Source organism: Chaetodon auriga, chromosome 19 (assembly GCF_051107435.1).
Source record: "Chaetodon auriga isolate fChaAug3 chromosome 19, fChaAug3.hap1, whole genome shotgun sequence".
Classification (NCBI taxonomy): domain Eukaryota; kingdom Metazoa; phylum Chordata; class Actinopteri; order Chaetodontiformes; family Chaetodontidae; genus Chaetodon; species Chaetodon auriga.
In genome coordinates, this window is record NC_135092.1 from 561886 (window position 1) to 580537 (window position 18652).

An 18652-nucleotide genomic window follows, 5' to 3' on the forward strand; every position below is an offset into this window, starting at 1 on the left:
AAATGGGCATGATAGTCAGTTTAACTGGGAGAGAGAAATACACAAAGTTAAGACGTACACCACGCATATCAACAGATTGTACTAGATGAAAAGTCCAGAAAGTACACCACAGTGAAAACAAAGAAGGTGCTGTACACAAGGTTACCTTTTGGGGTAAGTTCCAATTTTTCACTACTACAGAGGGCGTACTACAGAGAATCAAAAATGTTGCAGTGTACCTTGATGACATCATTCTGGACTGGAAAGGGTGACAAAGACCACCTCCAGACACTGGACCAAATATGCTTTAAGATAAGCAAGTGCCCATTTATGGAGAAAGAAGTGACATTGACCAGTGGACAAGACAGGGCTTCATCCACTTCCAGCAAAGTTGAAAGCTGTGCAGGAGGCTCCAACACCCACCCCAGTGCCTGAGCTCAAAGCTTATTTGGGACTTTTGAACTTTTACAATAAGTTCCTGTCAAACCTTATTGATACCTCTGCATAACTTCCTTGGGAAGGACGAACTGTGTTCTTGGGGGCAAAGCAAGAAAGGGCGTTCAAGCACTCAAAAATAACTGATACTTCCTGTGATGCTTCACACACAGAGTTGGAGCAGTACTAGTTCACTGCATGTCAGATTGAGAAAAAAAAAAAAAAAAACCCAATAGGGTTTGCATCACTCACACTGTCACCTGCAGAAACAAAAACTATTCCTAGCTAGATAAAGAGGGGTAGGCTGTTATTTTGGGAATACACTATTTTCACAAGAATTTTTATGGAAGGACATTTCAATCTGCACAGATCATAAGCCAACGATAAGTTTATTTCATGACATGAAAGCCATGATAGCATTCCAAATGGCATCACTGCATGATGATGTCATCTCTGAGGAAAATGAGATGGGCTGTACTGTTAAGAGCATATGAGTATGTCATCATGTATACAGCAGGCAGAAATAATGGCAATACCGACACTCTGAGCTAGGGATGAGCGAGTACACCACTATCTGTATCTGTATCTGTATCTGTTCAACCATCTAAGTTATCCGTATCCATATCGTTACTCTGAGTGGGTGGAGCCTGAACCGGAAGTGGGTGTGGTAGGAAATTGGAAATGGGTGTGGCTTAAATCTGTACATTATTTTAAGTCTGAAATTGATATACAATAAAATATTAATATAGGCTACTTTGTGTGTTCAGCTATATGTGTGTATGTGTGTAAGTGGTCTGTAAGACTGTTTATTTTTTAATGATCTGTGTGAACTTGGTGATTCATGCAAACATCCAGTAATGGGAAACAGGGAAATAATGTCAGCCTTGTTCACTGTATTCTTCTCAAAAGCACCACGTTCAGTACGAGCAAAGTTTTCCAACTGACTTTATATCACCAACCAAACTAAGAGCAAGCAGACGGTAAAAAAAAAAAAAAAAACCCGACCGGAGTGGAGGTAGTGACCGACGCGACACAAGCCGTTTTCTGCTCTGTCTTGTCAAATACATAGCGTACGTTACGAAACAAGTCATGAGAACAGAGCAGAGCGTGAAGACAGTCAGTTACCCAATGAGGATTTTCCTTCAGCACGAGCATGGATATTGACGAGTTTTACTCGTATCATGCTCGTACTCGTCAAAAATGCTTTATCCGTACCGGATACTCATCTGAAACGAGTATCCGGCTCAACCCTACTGTGAGCTCTCTTCCACAGTCTATAACCAAAGGAACCAGGGGATGTCTTAATTTTGGCCCAGGAGCTTGGACCACTGTTGGCATCAGAACAGCTTCCGAAATGGACAACTAAGGATTCCTTTCAAGGGTGCATGAGTATGTCCCGAGAGGATGGCCAAATAACTGGCACAGAGATTTTATTCCTTATAGGCAGACTTAATATGAACTAAGTGCACAGGATGGTTGTGTGCTGTGGGAAGCCTGCATGGTGACTCAAGCTCTTATAATGGAACAGCTACATCAGTCACACCAAGGAATGAGCTGCATGAAAGGCCTGGCAAGACGTTACATGTGATGGCCCCACATGGACACTAACATAGAGAACGAGATAAAATCATGCACCACATGGCAAGAACACAGAAAGGCACTTGCATGTCCACCACTCCATGCCTGAGAGTGGCATGAGAAGCTATGGAAAAGACTCCACATAGATTATGCAGGTCTGTTTATGGGCAAAATTGTTTTTGTCTATTTAGTGTGTTTTCCGTTGTTTTTTTAACAACGGAAAACACAATGGTTGCATGCAGTTTTACAACTTTTTTAGTGGCCCTTATGTTACTTTTTGCACTCTTCATAATGGTGGGCCATACAGAGAGGAGTTGGGGCATTGTTTACACATGCAAGCAGCTGATCGCGTTGTGTAAACCCATGCTCCTGCTGGGAGAGAGGATTGTAGTCCTGGATGAGTTAAAGAGGCGACGTCAGGGCTGCAGAGTCGGAGCTAAATGTAGGACCAAGGCATGGAGATACAGATTGTCCGTTCTAGTGATCATCACGGGGAATGTGAGGTCTTTGGCGAATAAGACAGACAAGCTTGTCATGCTGGTTAGGACTCAGTGGGAATACCATCTAATAGCCTTTACCGAGTCATGGCTTCACTCACACGTACAAGACCGGAGCGTGGAGGTACCCAGCTTCAGCTGTGTGTGGGTGGACACAGATGTGGCTGAGAGTGGTAAAAAGAAGGGTCGAGGGATGTTTGGGAATGAGAAGTAGTGTAATCCCAGACATTACTGTCAAGGAACGTTTCTGTAGCCTGGACATTAAGCTGCTAGCTGTGGGGATGCAGCCTTATTATTTGCCTCGGGAGTTCACTTCCGCCATCATGATCACTGTTTACATCCCTCCGAAGGTTGACGGGGAAGCAGCGCGTGACCACTGTAGTGGAGCTACAAATGCAGCAACCAAATGTGTTTATAGTAATAACTGGGGACATGAATCACAACACTTTGGGACAAAACTCTGCCAAATTTATTAACTGCCCCACCAGAGACAACACCACACTGGACCTACTGTATGCTAATGCACTGTAGGACTGCTTTGAGACAACAGACTGGGATGTGTTGTGTGAGCCACATGGGAAGGACATCAACAGCCTGACAAAGTGTATCATGGAGTACATCAAATTCTGTGAACAGACCATACTGCCAACCTGGACTGTACACTGCTTTCCCAACTACAAGTCCTGGATCACCAGTGACCTGAAAAGTCTGCTTAATAGGAAGAAACAAGCCTTCAAGTCAGGGGACAAAAAAGAACTGAGGAGTGTTCAGCACAAGCTGAGAGAGAAGCTGAGGCAAAGCAGAGATGCCTACAGGAGGAAGTGAGGCCAAATTCCAGCAGAAAAGAGTGTGTGGACAGAAATGAAGGCAATCACAGGGCTCAAGGCAAGAGACAGACCAGCAGCCTCGAGAGGGCCAATGAGCTAAACTATTTTTTCCAACAGGTTTAGCTCACAGCCAGGAGTGGCCTCGCATTCTCCCGCACCTCACCACTGTCCACAACAGCCTCAACAACCCCCCTCTGTCCATGCTTTCTCTCTCAAACCCTCAACCCCCCCCCCCCCGGGATCCCTCCCTTGGACTAAACTCCCACATGCCTTACCATTCCCCACAGCAACCCCTCCACTAGCACCATCCCCTGCCTGACTGTGGGCCAGATAAGAAGACAGCTGGAGATGCTGCACCTGGGCAAGGCTGCTGGCCCTGATGGTATAATTTCCGGAGTCGTGAGGACTTGTGCCAGCCAGCTATCGTTCATCTGGGGATGCCTCTTCAACCTGAGCCTGAGCCTGCAGAGAGTCCCGGCACTCTGGAATACGTCCTGCATGGTTCCTGTTCCAAAGAAGAAGTCTCCATCTGGCCTTAATGACTACCGACCCATTGCCCTTACATCACTCATGATGAAGGTGCTGGGGCGGCTGGTCCTGGCCCACTGCCAACCGCAGGTGGAATCATCACTGGATCCTCGACAGTTTGCCTACCAACCTCATCTAGGTGTGAACGATGGCATCATACACCTGCTGCACCTGAACTGTAATGGCAGCACAGTGAGGATCACTTTCTTTGATTTTTCCAGTGCATTTAATAGTATCCAGACGCTGCTACTGTGTGAGGAGCTGTAAGTGATGGGGGTTGACGTGCCCACAATCTCCTGGATTACTGACTACCCGACAGACAGACAACAGATTGTTTGACTGGGCAGCGTTCTGTCTGAGACCGTAGAAAGTAGTAGAGGAGCACCATAGTGGACCGCTCTGTGTCCTTTTCTCTTCACCTTGTACATCTCAGACTTCCAGTACAACTCCTCATTGTGCCACCTCCAGAAGTTTTCAGACAACTGGCGGGGTGTATAAAGGATGGACGAGAGGAGGAATACAGAGCAGTGATAAATGATTTTGTAGAATGGTCTGGTAGAAATCACATGCTGCTTAACGTGACCAAGACCAAGGATGATTGATGATTGATTTCAGATGGAACAGGATGACCACACAGCCACTGTGTATTCTCTGGGAGAATGTCACAGTCATGGAAATACCTCAGAGTGCACCTCGACAACAGACTAAACTGGAAAACCAACATCAATGCTGTCCACAAGAAGGGGATGAGTAGACTCTATTTCCTGAGGAGGCTCAGATCATTCAACATGTGCAGCAAGATGTTGCACATGTTGAACATCCTCTTCACTACCTCGTGGACAGACAGCGGACACCCTTCTCCAATAGACTGCTCCAGCTCCACTGTCACAAGGACTGCTTTAGGTAATCATTCCTGCCTCGAGCCATCACACTATACAACAGTAAATCCCCACCAACCTCACAAATTCCAATAGGTTGATGTTTACATAGTATGTGAACTACTGCAGCATTGCACATTACTGTTTAATAATGTTGATATGTTTAATAATGTTTGCATTTTGCACACATTTTTTCTGGTATATAGTTTATAGCTCTGGCTCTCTGGCTCTCTTTAAGAATGGCTGTTATTCTTTGTTTCTATACTTAGGTAAATTGTATTTTATTATAATACATATTCTATAACTATATGCTTTCTTATATTTTTTTAAGAACATTTGTCTTATTTTTATTCTCATCCTTATTCTTCTTTATTGTATATATTTTATGTTTGTTTGTACAGTCATGGACGAAAGTATTGGCTCCCCTCTGGAAGTGTTAGATTTCTAGCAAAAGTCGCAGGTTTGGAGGTTTTTGATAAAATAACCAAACCAGGATCATTTCAATAACTTAACACAATTAAAACAACAATTGGTTTCCCCAAATTCAACACAAAATACCACCAAAATGCTGCAGGAAATGAAAACTGTGTGGTCAAAAGTATTGGCACCCCTTCACGACAAGTGTCTTTTATACTAATAAAAGCACATTTGTCATTGTTAGAATCTTTTGTTAAGGTTATGGGTAGTCAGACATCAGCTCTGGTAGCATTCCTGACAAATATCAGTCCATTTCTAAAGGACAATAGGCTCCAGTTGACTAACATTACAGTTCGATTGATTTCTATGGAATGCATGATGTTTTCTCCTTGGATTTCCAAATATGTCAATAAATCAATCTTCTCCTTCACCTTCTACTGATTTACAGTGCCAGAGGAAGCCAAATAGCCCTAGAGCATCACCTGGCCATAGCCATGTGAGATGTGAGCCGAACATCAGCTCCCTCATCAAGAAAGCACAGCAGAGGATGTACGTCCTATGGCAGCTGAAGAAATTCAATCTGCCAAAGACAATGACGGTGCACTTCTACACAGCCATCATTGAGTTCATCCTCACCTCCTCCATCACCATCTGGTACGCTGCTGCCACTGCCAAGGACAAGGGCAGACTGCAGCATGTCATTCAGTCTGCAGAGAAGAGAAGTCTGCAATCTCCCGTTTCTTCAGGACCTGTACACCTCCAGGACCCTGAGGCGTGCAGGAACGATTGTAGCTGATCCCTCCCACCCCGGACACAAACTCTTCGAAACACTCCCCTCTGGCAGGAGGCTGCGGTCCATCCGGACCAAAACCTCACGCCACAAGAACAGTTTTTTCCCGTCTGCTGTCAGCCTTATCAACAAGGCCCAGAACCCAGAATCCAAAGAGCCACAAGGACCTTCTGCCCTTCACCACATTCCAAGACAGCAATAACATAACACAGGTTTGAAAACTCAGTTTTGCTCCAAGGCTCGGCCTTGTACCATTGTATGTCAAGGGTAATGCTCAACACCAACTCAAACCCACTGAGTTACACTACTACTATAGTTACACACTGTGTGTGCTAACAGATGATGTTTAATCTATGGCAACAAATGCAGCAAAATAAATAGTAAACAATATATTATAAAGAGAACACACACATCACAGTTGTATCAGCACAAAGATCAAGAATAAACCATACAGGAAATATATTGAAATGACAAGAAAAGCTTGACTTGACTTGAAGAGTCTGTAGGGGAGCCATGTAGTGTCTCTTTAAAATCATTTTTATCTCTGTAACGACTTGCCTGTCATTAAAGTTGTTTGAGAGGATGAGGTCCTGTATGTTTGTGTGACGCGCTGCTGCTGGTTCATAAGCACGCTGAGTCCAGGAAAGTTCCAATCATTTAATACCTCAAAACATCACAGCTACTTCAGCGGCTTTCAGGTTACACACGCCTAAAGGATGGTAAACGTGCACTGGCGGCGAATATGTAACAAAGCAATAAACTGAACAAAGGCGGTCAACAAAAATTGCAGCTACCTACACTCCTCTCTCTCCTGCCCCGTGCAGGTAAACCAGCTCCCTATATCACCTACGGCAATCATCCCCATTTAAGAAAAATTATGCAATATACAAAATCATTAATTTCACATGTGCGTTTTTATAAGGTGACAAACACATGCCGTAAAAATGTGAAGCTAGGTGGGCGCATGTGCCTGTATGCACCAAGGATGAAGAATTCAGTGGATTCAGTGATGTGGAATGAGACCGGGAGCTTGAACTTGCTCACAGGTAACTTGCTTGTTGGACTTGCCGGCTTGTTATGTTAATTTAACCTATTCAGCCTCCCAGGTATGTTCTTTAAGCGATTGTTTAGCTGAATAACTAACATACCGGACACCTATTCAGCCTGTTGTTCTGTGTGCTATTGTATCGTTGAATAACTGTTAATGTATCCCTTATATATGTTTATTTCCCATTCATGATGAATTTTTTGACTGATATGACTTATACTCTGGAGTGACTTATAGTCCAGAAAATACGGTAATTCATTCTTGTTTCCTTGAACCTCTGTAGTCCATTTCAATTCTGAAAACAGCCTTGGCTGTAAATGTTGAACCTCATCTTCAGTTTATAGGAAATGCAACTGCCAAGCTGTCAGAGATCCCACTGACCACGGTTACAGCACTTCATAGGTTGGTTTACAGTAAATGCTAATTCTATATGAAATAGATCTTAAAGAGCCCATAGTACCTTATTACCCCACAAAAACACTGCATTCCCAGAATGCAGGCTTACTTATGGTTCCTAAAGTCTCCAAAAGCAGAACGGGAGCCAGAGCCTTTAGCTATCAAGCTCCTCTCCTGTGAACCATCTTCAAGTCTTTGTCTGGGAGGCAGACACTGTCTCTACATTTAAGAGTAGGCTTAAAACTTTCCTTTTTAATAAATCTTATAGTTAGGGCTGGCTCAAGGCTTGAGCCAGCCCTAACTCTCTAAACAATCTATGCCCACTCTCACCCAAACTTCCTCATAAAAAACCCCACCAGTCCATGGCTCCCAGTGTTATCAGAGAACAACAGGCGGTGCTCAGAGCAGCCGAGAGAAAATGGAGCAAAACCAGAGATCCCTCTGACTTCAGGGACCATCAAACTCTCACTACTCAACCCTCCATCCCCTCCAACTTCAACTTTGCTCACAGGCGATCACTTTGCATCTTTCGTTACTGATAAGGTTTGCTTACTCTTCTCATTTTCCCATGTCACAGAGGAGCAAGTCTCCAATCTTCTGTTCAACTCTCGCTACTACCTGTCCATTTGACTCTATACTCTCCAACCTCCTGCAGACCATCTCACCCACACTTATCCCTGCTGCTGTTGCCCAGTCATGCCAATTTGCCCTGTACAACATCAGGAAGATCAGAATCAGAATCAGAAATTGCTTTATTGCCAGGTATGATTTTGCACACACGGGGAATTTGTTGTGGTGAAGTTGGTGCAGACACATCTACTAAAAATGAAAGTACAAAATATAACAATATAAATATATATACACAAGTCTGTTTTTTGTTTGTTTTTTCCAGAAACACAGTCTGTTGTTTTTTTTTGGGAAAAAAGTCCAAACTGAGCGTTAATGTAAAGCATAGAGTTGTGTGTGTCTGTGCTTCCAGAAAAAAAAAACAAAAACAAAAAAAACAGACTTGTGTGTATATATATTTATATTGTTATATTTTGTACTTTCATTTTTAGTAGATGTGTCTGCACCAACTTCACCACAAGAAATTCCTCGTGTGTGTAAAATCATACCTGGCAATAAAGCAATTTCTGATTCTGATTCTGATTCTGAGGCTTTTTCTGCTGCCTCCACATTGTTGCTTATGGCTCTTCTTCGGGTGGCACTTGTTATGCCCAGTGTGCCGTAGGCCTTGCTCAGGGAGTGACTAGCAAATCCCCGACTGCCCATCTCCACTGGCATACACCTGGTCCTCCACCCGTTCCTTCGACAATCCTCCACCAGCTCCTGGTACTTCTCCCTCTTTCTTTCATGCGCCTCCTCCATCCTCTCCTCCCAGGGAACCATTAGCTCCAGCAAGAGGAGTTGTTATGTGGCCTCTGAGACCACAATGATGTCAGGACTGGGTGATGTGCGGTGGAATTTTCAGCTGCCTCTCCAGGTCAAATCTCATCACCCAGTCTCGGGCCACAGAGAGCAAACCAACAGAACGGTTCTTTGATGTATTCTCTGGGCTTTGTCCTTCCTTGACAAAGTAAATGGCCTTTGCTGTGGCTTGAGTGTATCGGCTTCCTTTGAGCCCCTTGCTGATTGCTTCAGCGATGGATTTGAGGACCTGGTCGTGCCTCCATCAATACTGGCCCTCACCCAGCGCCTTGGAGTAGCTGCTCAGTATGTGTTCCAGTGTCCCTATTTTGGAACACAGGGGGCATGCAGGTGTTCCCATTTTGCCCCGTCTGCACAGGTTGAATGGGCTTGGGAGGACATCGTAGACCCCCTGAATCAAGAACTTGATCCTCTGGGGATTCCACTTCCAGATATCCTTCCAGGTGACACTCTGCTCCATCGCCTGCTCCCACTTCATCCATGCGCCCTGCTGCCCCATGGCCACTGCTCTGCTGGTTCGCTCTTCCTCGACTGAAGCTCACATCTCCTCCTGCACCAGCCTCTGCCTTTCCCTCCTGCTGGCAGTGTCGTATCGGGTTGCTGTTAGGCTCCCAAGTCTGGCTCTGCCTTGCGCCACTGTTCCAATGATGGCCTTGTGCTTCAGTCGAGTTTCAGCTTGCTGGACTGCCTCGGCTGCCCTCCACTTCCTCCCTGTCCTCACAACAATCCCTGCCCCGAACACTCTGGCACTCTCTCTCTCTAGATCCAGATTACTAAAGATGTTCCCGTGCCCATGCCACGATACACTCCTCCCTGACTGAGCTGACAGGGAGCCTGAGCTTACTGGTGTTCCAATACAGAGCAATGTTACTTCGGCTGCGCAGCAGTCCCAGCCATCTGCATAGATAGCTGCTCACCCTTTGCTCGAAGCCTTCCATCACAGTCATGGGGACCTCGTAGATGGGCAGAGGCCAGAGGATTCTTGGGAGGATTCCATGCTGATAGATCCATGCAATGAATCTTCCAGGGAGCCCAGACCTGTCCACTGTTCTCAACCAGCCCTCCAGTTCTGCACTGGTTGCCTTGATTGAATCTCTGTCATTCAGACTGCAGTTGAAGACCTTCCCCCGACTCTTCACTGGCTTCTCAGTGACAGATGGGATCTGGTGTTCTTCCAGCCTGAAGGAGAATTTGTCTGTGACCTTCCCCTTCTTTAGAACCAAGGACCTGGACTTTGCAGGTTTGAAACTCATGCATGCCCATGTCATGAGCCTCTCCAACCCCTGGGGGATCCACCTAGCTCCCAGCACAGCTGTTGTTGTCAGTACACACTGTACCTTGTTGGTAGATGACTGGATGTAACTATTTTCAAACATCAAGAAGAACCAGCACTAACAATAGAGTAATACAGAGAAGATCAGTTACAAGAACTACAGCCATGGCCAAAAGTTTTGAGAATGACACAAATATTCATTTTCACAAAGTCTGCTGCCTCAGTTTTTATGATAGCAATTTACATATACTCCAGAATGTTATGAAGACTGATCAGATGAATTGCAATTGATTGCAAAGTCCTTCGTTGCCATGAAATTGAACCTAATCCCCCCAAAAAATTTACACTGCATTGCAGCCCCACCACAGAAGGAATAGCTGACATCATGTCAGTGATTCTCTCGTTAACATAGGTGAGAGAGTTGATGAGGACAAGGCTGGAGATCACTCTGTCATGCTGACTGAGTTAGAATAACAGACTGGAAGCTTTAAAAGGAGGGTCTTGCTTGAAATCATTGTTCTTCCTCCATTAACCATGGTTACCTGCACGGAAACATTGCTTTGCACAAAAAAGGCTTCACAGGCAAGGATATTGCTGCTAGTAAGATTGCACCTAAATCAACCATTTATCAGATCATCAAGAACTTCAAGGAGAGAGGTTCAATTGTTGTGAAGAAGGCTTCAGGGCACCCAAGAAAGTCCAGTAAGCGCCAGGACCGTCTCCTAAAGTTGATTCAGCTGTAGGATCGGGGCACCACCAGTGCAGAGCTTGCTCAGGAATGGCAGCAGGCAGGTGTGAGTGCCTCTACATGCACAGGGAGGTGAAGACTTTTGGAGGATGGCCTGGTGTCAAGAAGGGCAGCAAAGAAACCACTTCTCTCCAGGGAAAACATCAGGGACAGACTGATATTCTGCAAAAGGTACAGGGATAGGACTGCTGAGGTCTGGTATAAAGTCATTTTCTCTTATGAATCTCCTTTGCGATTATTTGGGGCATCCGGAAAAAAGCTTGTCCGGAGAAGAAAAGGTGAGCGCTACCTCCAGTCCTGTGTCATGCCAACAGTAAAGCATCCTGAGACCATTCATGTGTGGAGTTGCTTCTCAGCCAAGGGTGTGGGCTCACTCACAATTTTGCCTAAGATCACAGCCATGAATAAAGAATGGTACCAAAACATCCTCCAACAGCAACTTCTCCCAACCATCCAAGAACAGTTAGGGGATGAACAATGCCTTTTCCAACATGATGGAGCACTTTGCCATAAGGCAAAAGTGATAACTAAGTGGCTCGGGGAACAAAACATCGAAATTTTGTGTCCATGTCCAAGAAACTCCCCAGACCTGAATCCCATCCTCAAGTTGTGGGTGGACAAACAAGAACCCACAAATTCTGACAAACTCCAAGCATTCGTTATGCAAGAATGGGCTGCCATCAGTCAGGATGAGGAAGTTAATTGACAGCATGCCAGGGTGAATTGCAGAGGTCTTGAAAAAGAAGGGTCAACATTGCAAATATTGACTCTTTGCATAAACTTAATGTAATTGTCAGTAAAAGCCTTTGACACTTGTGAAATGCTTGTAATTATACTTCAGTGTACCATAGTAACATCTGACAAAAAGATCTAAAAACACTGAAGCGGCAAACTTTGTGAAAACCAAAACTTTTGTCATTCTCAAAACTTTTGGCCACGGCTGTACAGTGGAACTCAAATATTCATACCTGCACTGGTCGTTTGGGAACTAAATTATATTGTAATAATGTAAAAAAAAAATGTTATAGAATTAAAAATATCAACATAGCACAACCAATTGTAACAGTGTTTTGTGCCACCCTTGGCCAGAGCCTAAGCCTTGCAAGGGACTCCAGAATATTGTATGGGTACACTATGTCTGGAATATTGTCATAAAAATTAATATTAAGCTATGATCTGAACATGAGGTTGTGTTTCAGTGGAAATACAGTTTTTCCTCCTAGACACATCATGAGAAAAGGGACAGAACAGTCACCTCTCGTCTTAGTGTCATTCTTCCTCTTGTTTGGCCACTTCAGGAAGTCCTTTGCAAACTGCCAGAGCGGAAACCACATTGTGTGTGTACATATGTGTGTGTGTGTGTGTGTGTGTGTGTGTGTGTGTGTGTGTTGTGTGTTTTACTGTGTTTCTTCAGCTGAGACCACTGCCTCTCAACTGAAGCTTCAGCGGCTATAAATATTCTACTTTCGCTTTGTTCATACGTAACAAAGCAAAAAGCATTTTAAACCTTTAATATATTGACAGGGTCATATTTACCACTCTGTTGCATCACCTCTTCTTTTAACAACACTGTAAGTGTTTGGGAACTCTTTACATTGAAACACATTATTCTTAAATTGTTGCACTATTTGCTAGCAGTCTGTCGCAGAGCGGTGAACCCCTCCCCATCTTTACTTCAGAAAGACTCAGCCCTCAGCTCTTTTAGCATTTCACAACTCTTCCAGTCGTTTGTTGCCACTGTCACAACTTTTATGAAATGTGTTGCTGGCATCAAATTCTAAAAGAGGATGTAACATTTGATATGTTGTCTTTGTGCTATTTTCAATTAAATATGGGGTTTCAATGTTTTGCAAATCATCACATTCCCTTTCTATTTACATTTTACACAGCATCTCAACTTTGTTGGAAATGGGGTTGTAACTTTAATATCTGTACATTGAATTAAATAATTTCCTAAATTACTAACCCAAAAGCACAATGTTTAGCTGTGCTGGTTTTCTGTCATTTGGTCGTTGTCATGAATATAAAACAACTAAAGCTTGTATAGTTAGTTGTTATCAGATCAAATATTATTCCCATGCAGCAAGGGATAAGTTCTTTGCATAGGTAACCCAAACCCCATTTGAGATGAAATCTCAGTTATACACAGAAATGAAAGCATCTTCCTAGTGGGTATCCTGATATTTAGACTGAACCATTTCTTCACATTTAGTTCATTCAGTGTGGCATCATGTTCATTGTAGTCATTTGTGTTTAGGAGGTGGGTCTATTTTGTTTAATTTTACCCTGGGGCATAGGCTGAAATATCTGACCCATTTTTTTAAGTCTTTTTCCTATGCAAGTACATTGAGTGCAATGTTAAACTTGTATGTTTATACATACTTGGCAAATAATGCCAATTTTGACTTAACAAAAAAATGAAGTAACTCAAATCCAAATGTTTTCTTTCAAGCAGGGTTTCAGATGTTCTTCAGATGTTCAATTGAGGTTAAAAGTTTGGAATTGTTTTCTGAGATTTTCTTTAATTGTTTTCTTTAATCATTTGAAAGTTGTTGGGGGACTTGCACAGGAAAACCTGCCTGAAATGATGACTTCAATGGCAAGAAAGATTTTAAGGAATTAACCTTGCGATGAAGTACGTTTTGGAGACAGGTTTATTTTTGTGTGACCTAGACCATAACAATGCATCTTCATTCATTCATCTTCTATACCCGCGCATCCCATTTCGGGGTTGTGGGGGGCTGGAGCCTATCCCAGCTAGCAATGGGCGAGAGGCGGGGTACACCTTGAACCAGTCACCAGCCGATCGCAGGGCTACATACACACAGACAGACAACTCACACTCACACCTACGGACAATTTAGAGACCAATTAACCTAATGAGCATGTTTTTGGTCTGTGGGAGGAAGCCGGAGTGCCCGGAGAGAACCCACGCATGCACGGGAAGAACATGCAAACTTCACACAGAAAGGCCCTGCCCGACCCAGGGTTCGACCCAGCAACCTTCTTGCTGTGAGGCACGCGCACTACCTGCTACGCCACCGTGCCATCCTAACAATGCATCTGAATTTGATTATTTAATGTGGAGAATGGTGTTCTTCATGAGTATATTCTTTGACCATATTATGGATATTGTGAGCTCTGGATATATTTGATTCAAAAAATAGTGACATAATTGGCAATTTGAATGTTATTGTTAGAATTCATTTTACATCATGTACCATAAGTACAGCCAAAATCTATATGGTGACAGAATACTTACAGAAATTTTCCATTTGTACGGGAGCCATTTTGAAGCCTGGGCTCAGAGTCTTCTCGTGTTATTGTTCCATGGAACCAGGGCATTTTTTCATGTGCAGTGGTGGCAATGAGCTTCTCCAGCTGTGGCCTCTGGCTGATGATGGCCTGTTCCAGAGCTGCTCCCTGCACACACACATTAGCTATGAGCCCACACATAAAATACTGTCAAAAACTTCTGATAACATTTGACAACAAAATGGCATTTTATGATGAATACAACTACTTCTCCAAAGGTGTCCCCTGTATGTGATTTGAACCAAATGTGGGCATTTTTACATTATATGTGAGCGCCCATCAGAAAAGTGTCTGGGAGCAAATAACACACCTATCTGAAACACTTGATTTAGAGATGGACTGCTCTCAATAATGTACGCTGCTGAATGACAATTAATGGCAGAATCTTAACCACACTCAAAGACAGCTGTGGCATGTGGCATCAGCATGCACTGGTGCTAAAAAGATGTTGCCAGTTAGGCAGTAGCCACTGCACGATCTTTGTATTCTTCATTGGAATCACTCTTTAATAGAGATTTTATCTATGGCACTCCCTGGTGCTAGGATGAGAGGGGCAGGCCAGTTCATGCTTGAGGGTAGGAAAGAGGCTGTCAGTGCAGCTAAAACCATGATATAAGCTTTTACTATTTTGTTTCCTTATTTACTTTGCAAGGCACTGATAGGATATATCCTGCCTGTATAGTGGAAATAAGAGAAAGACACATGGGGAAGGGGTAGATCAGGGTATCTTTTACTGTCTTAGTCATAATGGCATGGCTGTATCGCAACTGTTATGCGTTATGAATTTATCAAGGAAGAAAAACATTTATTTGGTTATTATCAGTTTCAGGGCAGGGATGATAATGGTCGATGCCATGGATGCCCAAGTGTCTGGACGTAATGCCCCTTCTACCACATGGCCAGTTTGGCATGCCCTGTCGAGAGCTGTGTGTTGTTTCCTAAAAGAAAGTTGTGGATTTCTCATTTAAACATTACAACAATGTCAGGTTTCCCGGTGTGTCCACCATTATGCTGTCTCCCACTAAAATAGCACAGCTAACCAAAAGAGGCTGGCAGGGAGTTGAGGCAACAAAATCCAACATCTGTAAAGTTTCTATGGAAATACAGTTTATTTTTATGGATTATATTGATGGTGAATTGACAAGAAGACTGTAACCATATGATGCCTTACATCTTGTTGGCCAAGAGTAATGTGTTCTTTGCTTATGCATCAGGAATTGTTAATATGTCATATTCCTTAAAGGGAGTTAGGCGTATTATTTTCCCTGGAGAGCACAATGAGCTTCCATTTAATTCAAATACTGCATGTATATTTTTAATGTTTTGTTACCACCACAGAAACACTAGATAACAGCTAAAGTATGCTATGGCAGTCTGGCATTCATTGACTTTGGTTAGTTATTAGTTTGATTAATGGTTTACAGTCTAATAATGTGTGTTTGTTTTGATTACTGACGGTGGCTGATCAGGCTACTCATCTTCGTTTCTAACTACAGTACGCAATAAATGGTTGCACTTGTGTGTGTTTTTAAACTACTTTTCTACACCTGATATGTTCGATGGTGTCATTAGAAGAAGAATCCTTTATTAATCACAACACAACATTAATTACTTAGCTCAGCTCAGCATTGTTGTTGCCCTTTTTTGCTTCCCTTTTATAAGTAATATTAACATTTATTTACCCAGAAGTATCTAATATTTCTCTATTAATATGACCTCCTCTTTCTGTCAGATATTGTGTGTCTGCAGTGTGTCTAGTGACAAGAATACACTACTTCAATACACTAACTTCTAATTGTTGACTGGATACTGTTTTGTCTTAACAATCTGCAATTATGACTTATTGCTATTGCACCACTGGTTTTTCCTGTGATGCCCCAATAAATCTTTATTTATTGGGGCATCGCAGGAATCTAAAATCTAAATCTAAAAATTATTTAATTCCAGGCCTGCTGTTTCATTTATTTACCTGTCAATGGCCTGGTACACAGAGGTTATTTGTTGATGTTCACCTTTAAACCTTGTTGCAAATACAATGAATGAAGAAAAAGAAAAAATTGCAGTAACATAGTGATTTATATTTGTCATATTTAACAGTGATTTTGAAAGTTAAGGTTATGTTTTACATGTAAAGACATGAGAGTGATCTACTTCTGTAAAACGGAGATCTGTGCATAGAGAGCATGGGATATAAAATGAGACACAAACATGCATTCATGAGCCACCAACACACCTATTGTGTTCACGGTTGCTAACACTAACATGAAGCAGGAAGACTTCAGTGAGTACTACCAGTGCATTTTGGAGTCCATTTATACACTGACTACTGACAGGAATAAATTAGCTTTTGGAGAACCTGATGATGTACCTCGTCAATCAGAAATATCAGGAAGAACAAATTTCTTTATCTCATATATTGGCAAAATTTGCCAATGTGCACCTGAATGACGCAAAGTTTTGGAGAGAAACTAGTAGAGATTTTTCTACAGTGATATCAACATTAACAATATAGTAACCTCCTCAACTGCTGCCATGATTACCTTTGTTTACTTGTGCAAAATTGGAAGAGTACTTCCAAAACAGTGTAAACATATTCTAGTGACGCTGATATGTGCCCTGGGCACAAAGTACGCAGGTAGGTGCACTGTAACACTGGATTGCAGCTGCTTGTATACACATACATGTTGGTAAAAAAAAAAAAAAAAAAAAAAACTAGTATATGATAAGTCTTATTGATAATGTATGAGGTAAATCTTGAGCTTGACAGTTCATTGTTAACTTGGAAATAAAAACATTATCACAAGATGTGCAAAGCTTTCAAATTTCAAACCAAGAAAGTGAACTTTGTCACAATTTTTTTTGTGAAATAATAAAATTAATTGTTTTCATCACAAGGCATTTCAGAATTTTGAGAAATCTTGTTAGGAAAACTACAGTTCATTACAGCTTTACTTTTATTTAGAAATGTATTTTATTGTTTTAGCTCTGGCCATCAGTCTAACATAATGATGATATTATATTTGCCAAAGTGATTATTGAGATCAGGGAACTTGACGGCTGTAATTCAGGAGGTAGAGTGGTCGTCTACCAATCAGAGGGTCAATGGTTCAATCCCTGGCCTCAACAGTCCGCATGCCAAAGTATCCATGGGCAAGATATTGAACCCCAAAAACTGCCCCTGATGCTGTGCCATTGGTGTGTGAATGGATAACGTTCATAATGAGCAGGTGGCTGAGCCACCGTATGAATGTGTGAGTGAATGGGTGAATACAGACTTCAGTTGTAAAAGCTCTTTGAGTGGTCTTCAGGCTAGAAAAGCGCTATACAAATACAGTCTATTTATTACTAAAAAGAAGTTAGGCGGGCCAAGAAACACAACAGTATAATTACAGACATTATCACACTCTGACTTCCTGCTTTACGTTTGATCTACTGTACTTACTGACTTCACTCACTCTATATTCTAAATGACCTTCCAGGATAGAGTTGAAACTAACCTGCAGGTTCCAGGTCTGTTTCACATACTCTCGGATCAGTTTTTCCTTCAGGTCCTCAAATGCCCCCACCTTTGGCTGCATGTTCTTGGGCCTGTTACAGGGCTTCTTTAGCAGACACACAAGGCCATCCATCTCTTGAGAATGATAATCAATCACATCCACAGGGGTCCTGTGGCTCTTACCACCTGCAATGGCATATGTTTCATTGGGTTCTCTTTCGATCGTGTAGTGGTAACAGCGGCCTGAATATGACACAGACAGTGCAAAGCCTCCAAGATAGTTTCGGCTTTGCCGTAGCAGGTACAAGCCATTGCTCATGCCTGCCTGCTGCAGGTAGTCCTCTGCTTCCTCCCTGGTGATGTTGCCATAGAAGAATGGCAATGTATTCACTTTGTCAGCCATGTTGGCTTCTGGATGGTGGCTTGCTTAAGGAAGTCCCCTCACAAATTTGCAATTTACCTAAAAAAAAAAAAAAAGTAGAACCAAATAAGAATAAAGATTGACTATGAACAAGTTATTCTTACATAAAACTTCATTTTCTGACATTTGTTCCTCATTTTACAGAAATTAATAATATGTACCTACAAAAATGAAAAATGGAGTCACAAAATACTGAGTTCCAACAGGAAGTGTTGGATGTTTAATCAGTCAACCCACAGTACTGTCATGGTTCTAAGTGTTAGTTTTGTTATTTCCTGTTTTATGTTGAAAGTTTACCTCATGTGTCTTCTTTTGCTTTACTTCCTGTTTTCCTGCCCTTGTGATGATTTAAGTCACCTGTCCCTCATTTGTTGTCACTTGTCCTGAAGATGTTGTCACCTGTGCCTCATTAGCCCTCTATTTAATCCAGTGTTTTTTCCTCTGTCTTTGCCAGATCCTCTTTGTACCTTTTTATGTCAAGTGTTTCCTTCCACTCCCTGTGATTTTGGACTTTTGCTTTGTTTTACACTGGACCTTGCTTAATTTCTCATTTTTTGGACTTTTTGGACTTATGCCCCCTTATTGGATTTACGTGCCA

The 18652-nt window shown here is 42.5% G+C and overlaps 1 protein-coding gene across 5 annotated transcripts in view; it reads right to left on the bottom strand.

The window, feature by feature from the left end:
* syk (spleen tyrosine kinase) overlaps positions 1 to 18652 on the bottom strand; it is a 75799-nt gene that overhangs the window by 31092 nt on the left and 26055 nt on the right. For 4 of the 5 annotated variants that reach the window (XM_076757257.1, XM_076757256.1, XM_076757258.1 and 1 more), the window contains 2 exons: positions 17635 to 18093; positions 14085 to 14245 (listed from right to left, as the gene is read on the bottom strand). In XM_076757257.1, coding sequence (XP_076613372.1) covers positions 14085 to 14245; positions 17635 to 18036 — 563 coding nt within the window. In that variant the 5' untranslated portion in view covers positions 18037 to 18093. The remainder of the gene's footprint in view (positions 1 to 14084; positions 14246 to 17634; positions 18094 to 18652) is intronic. The other variant, XM_076757261.1, reaches the window with a different exon arrangement.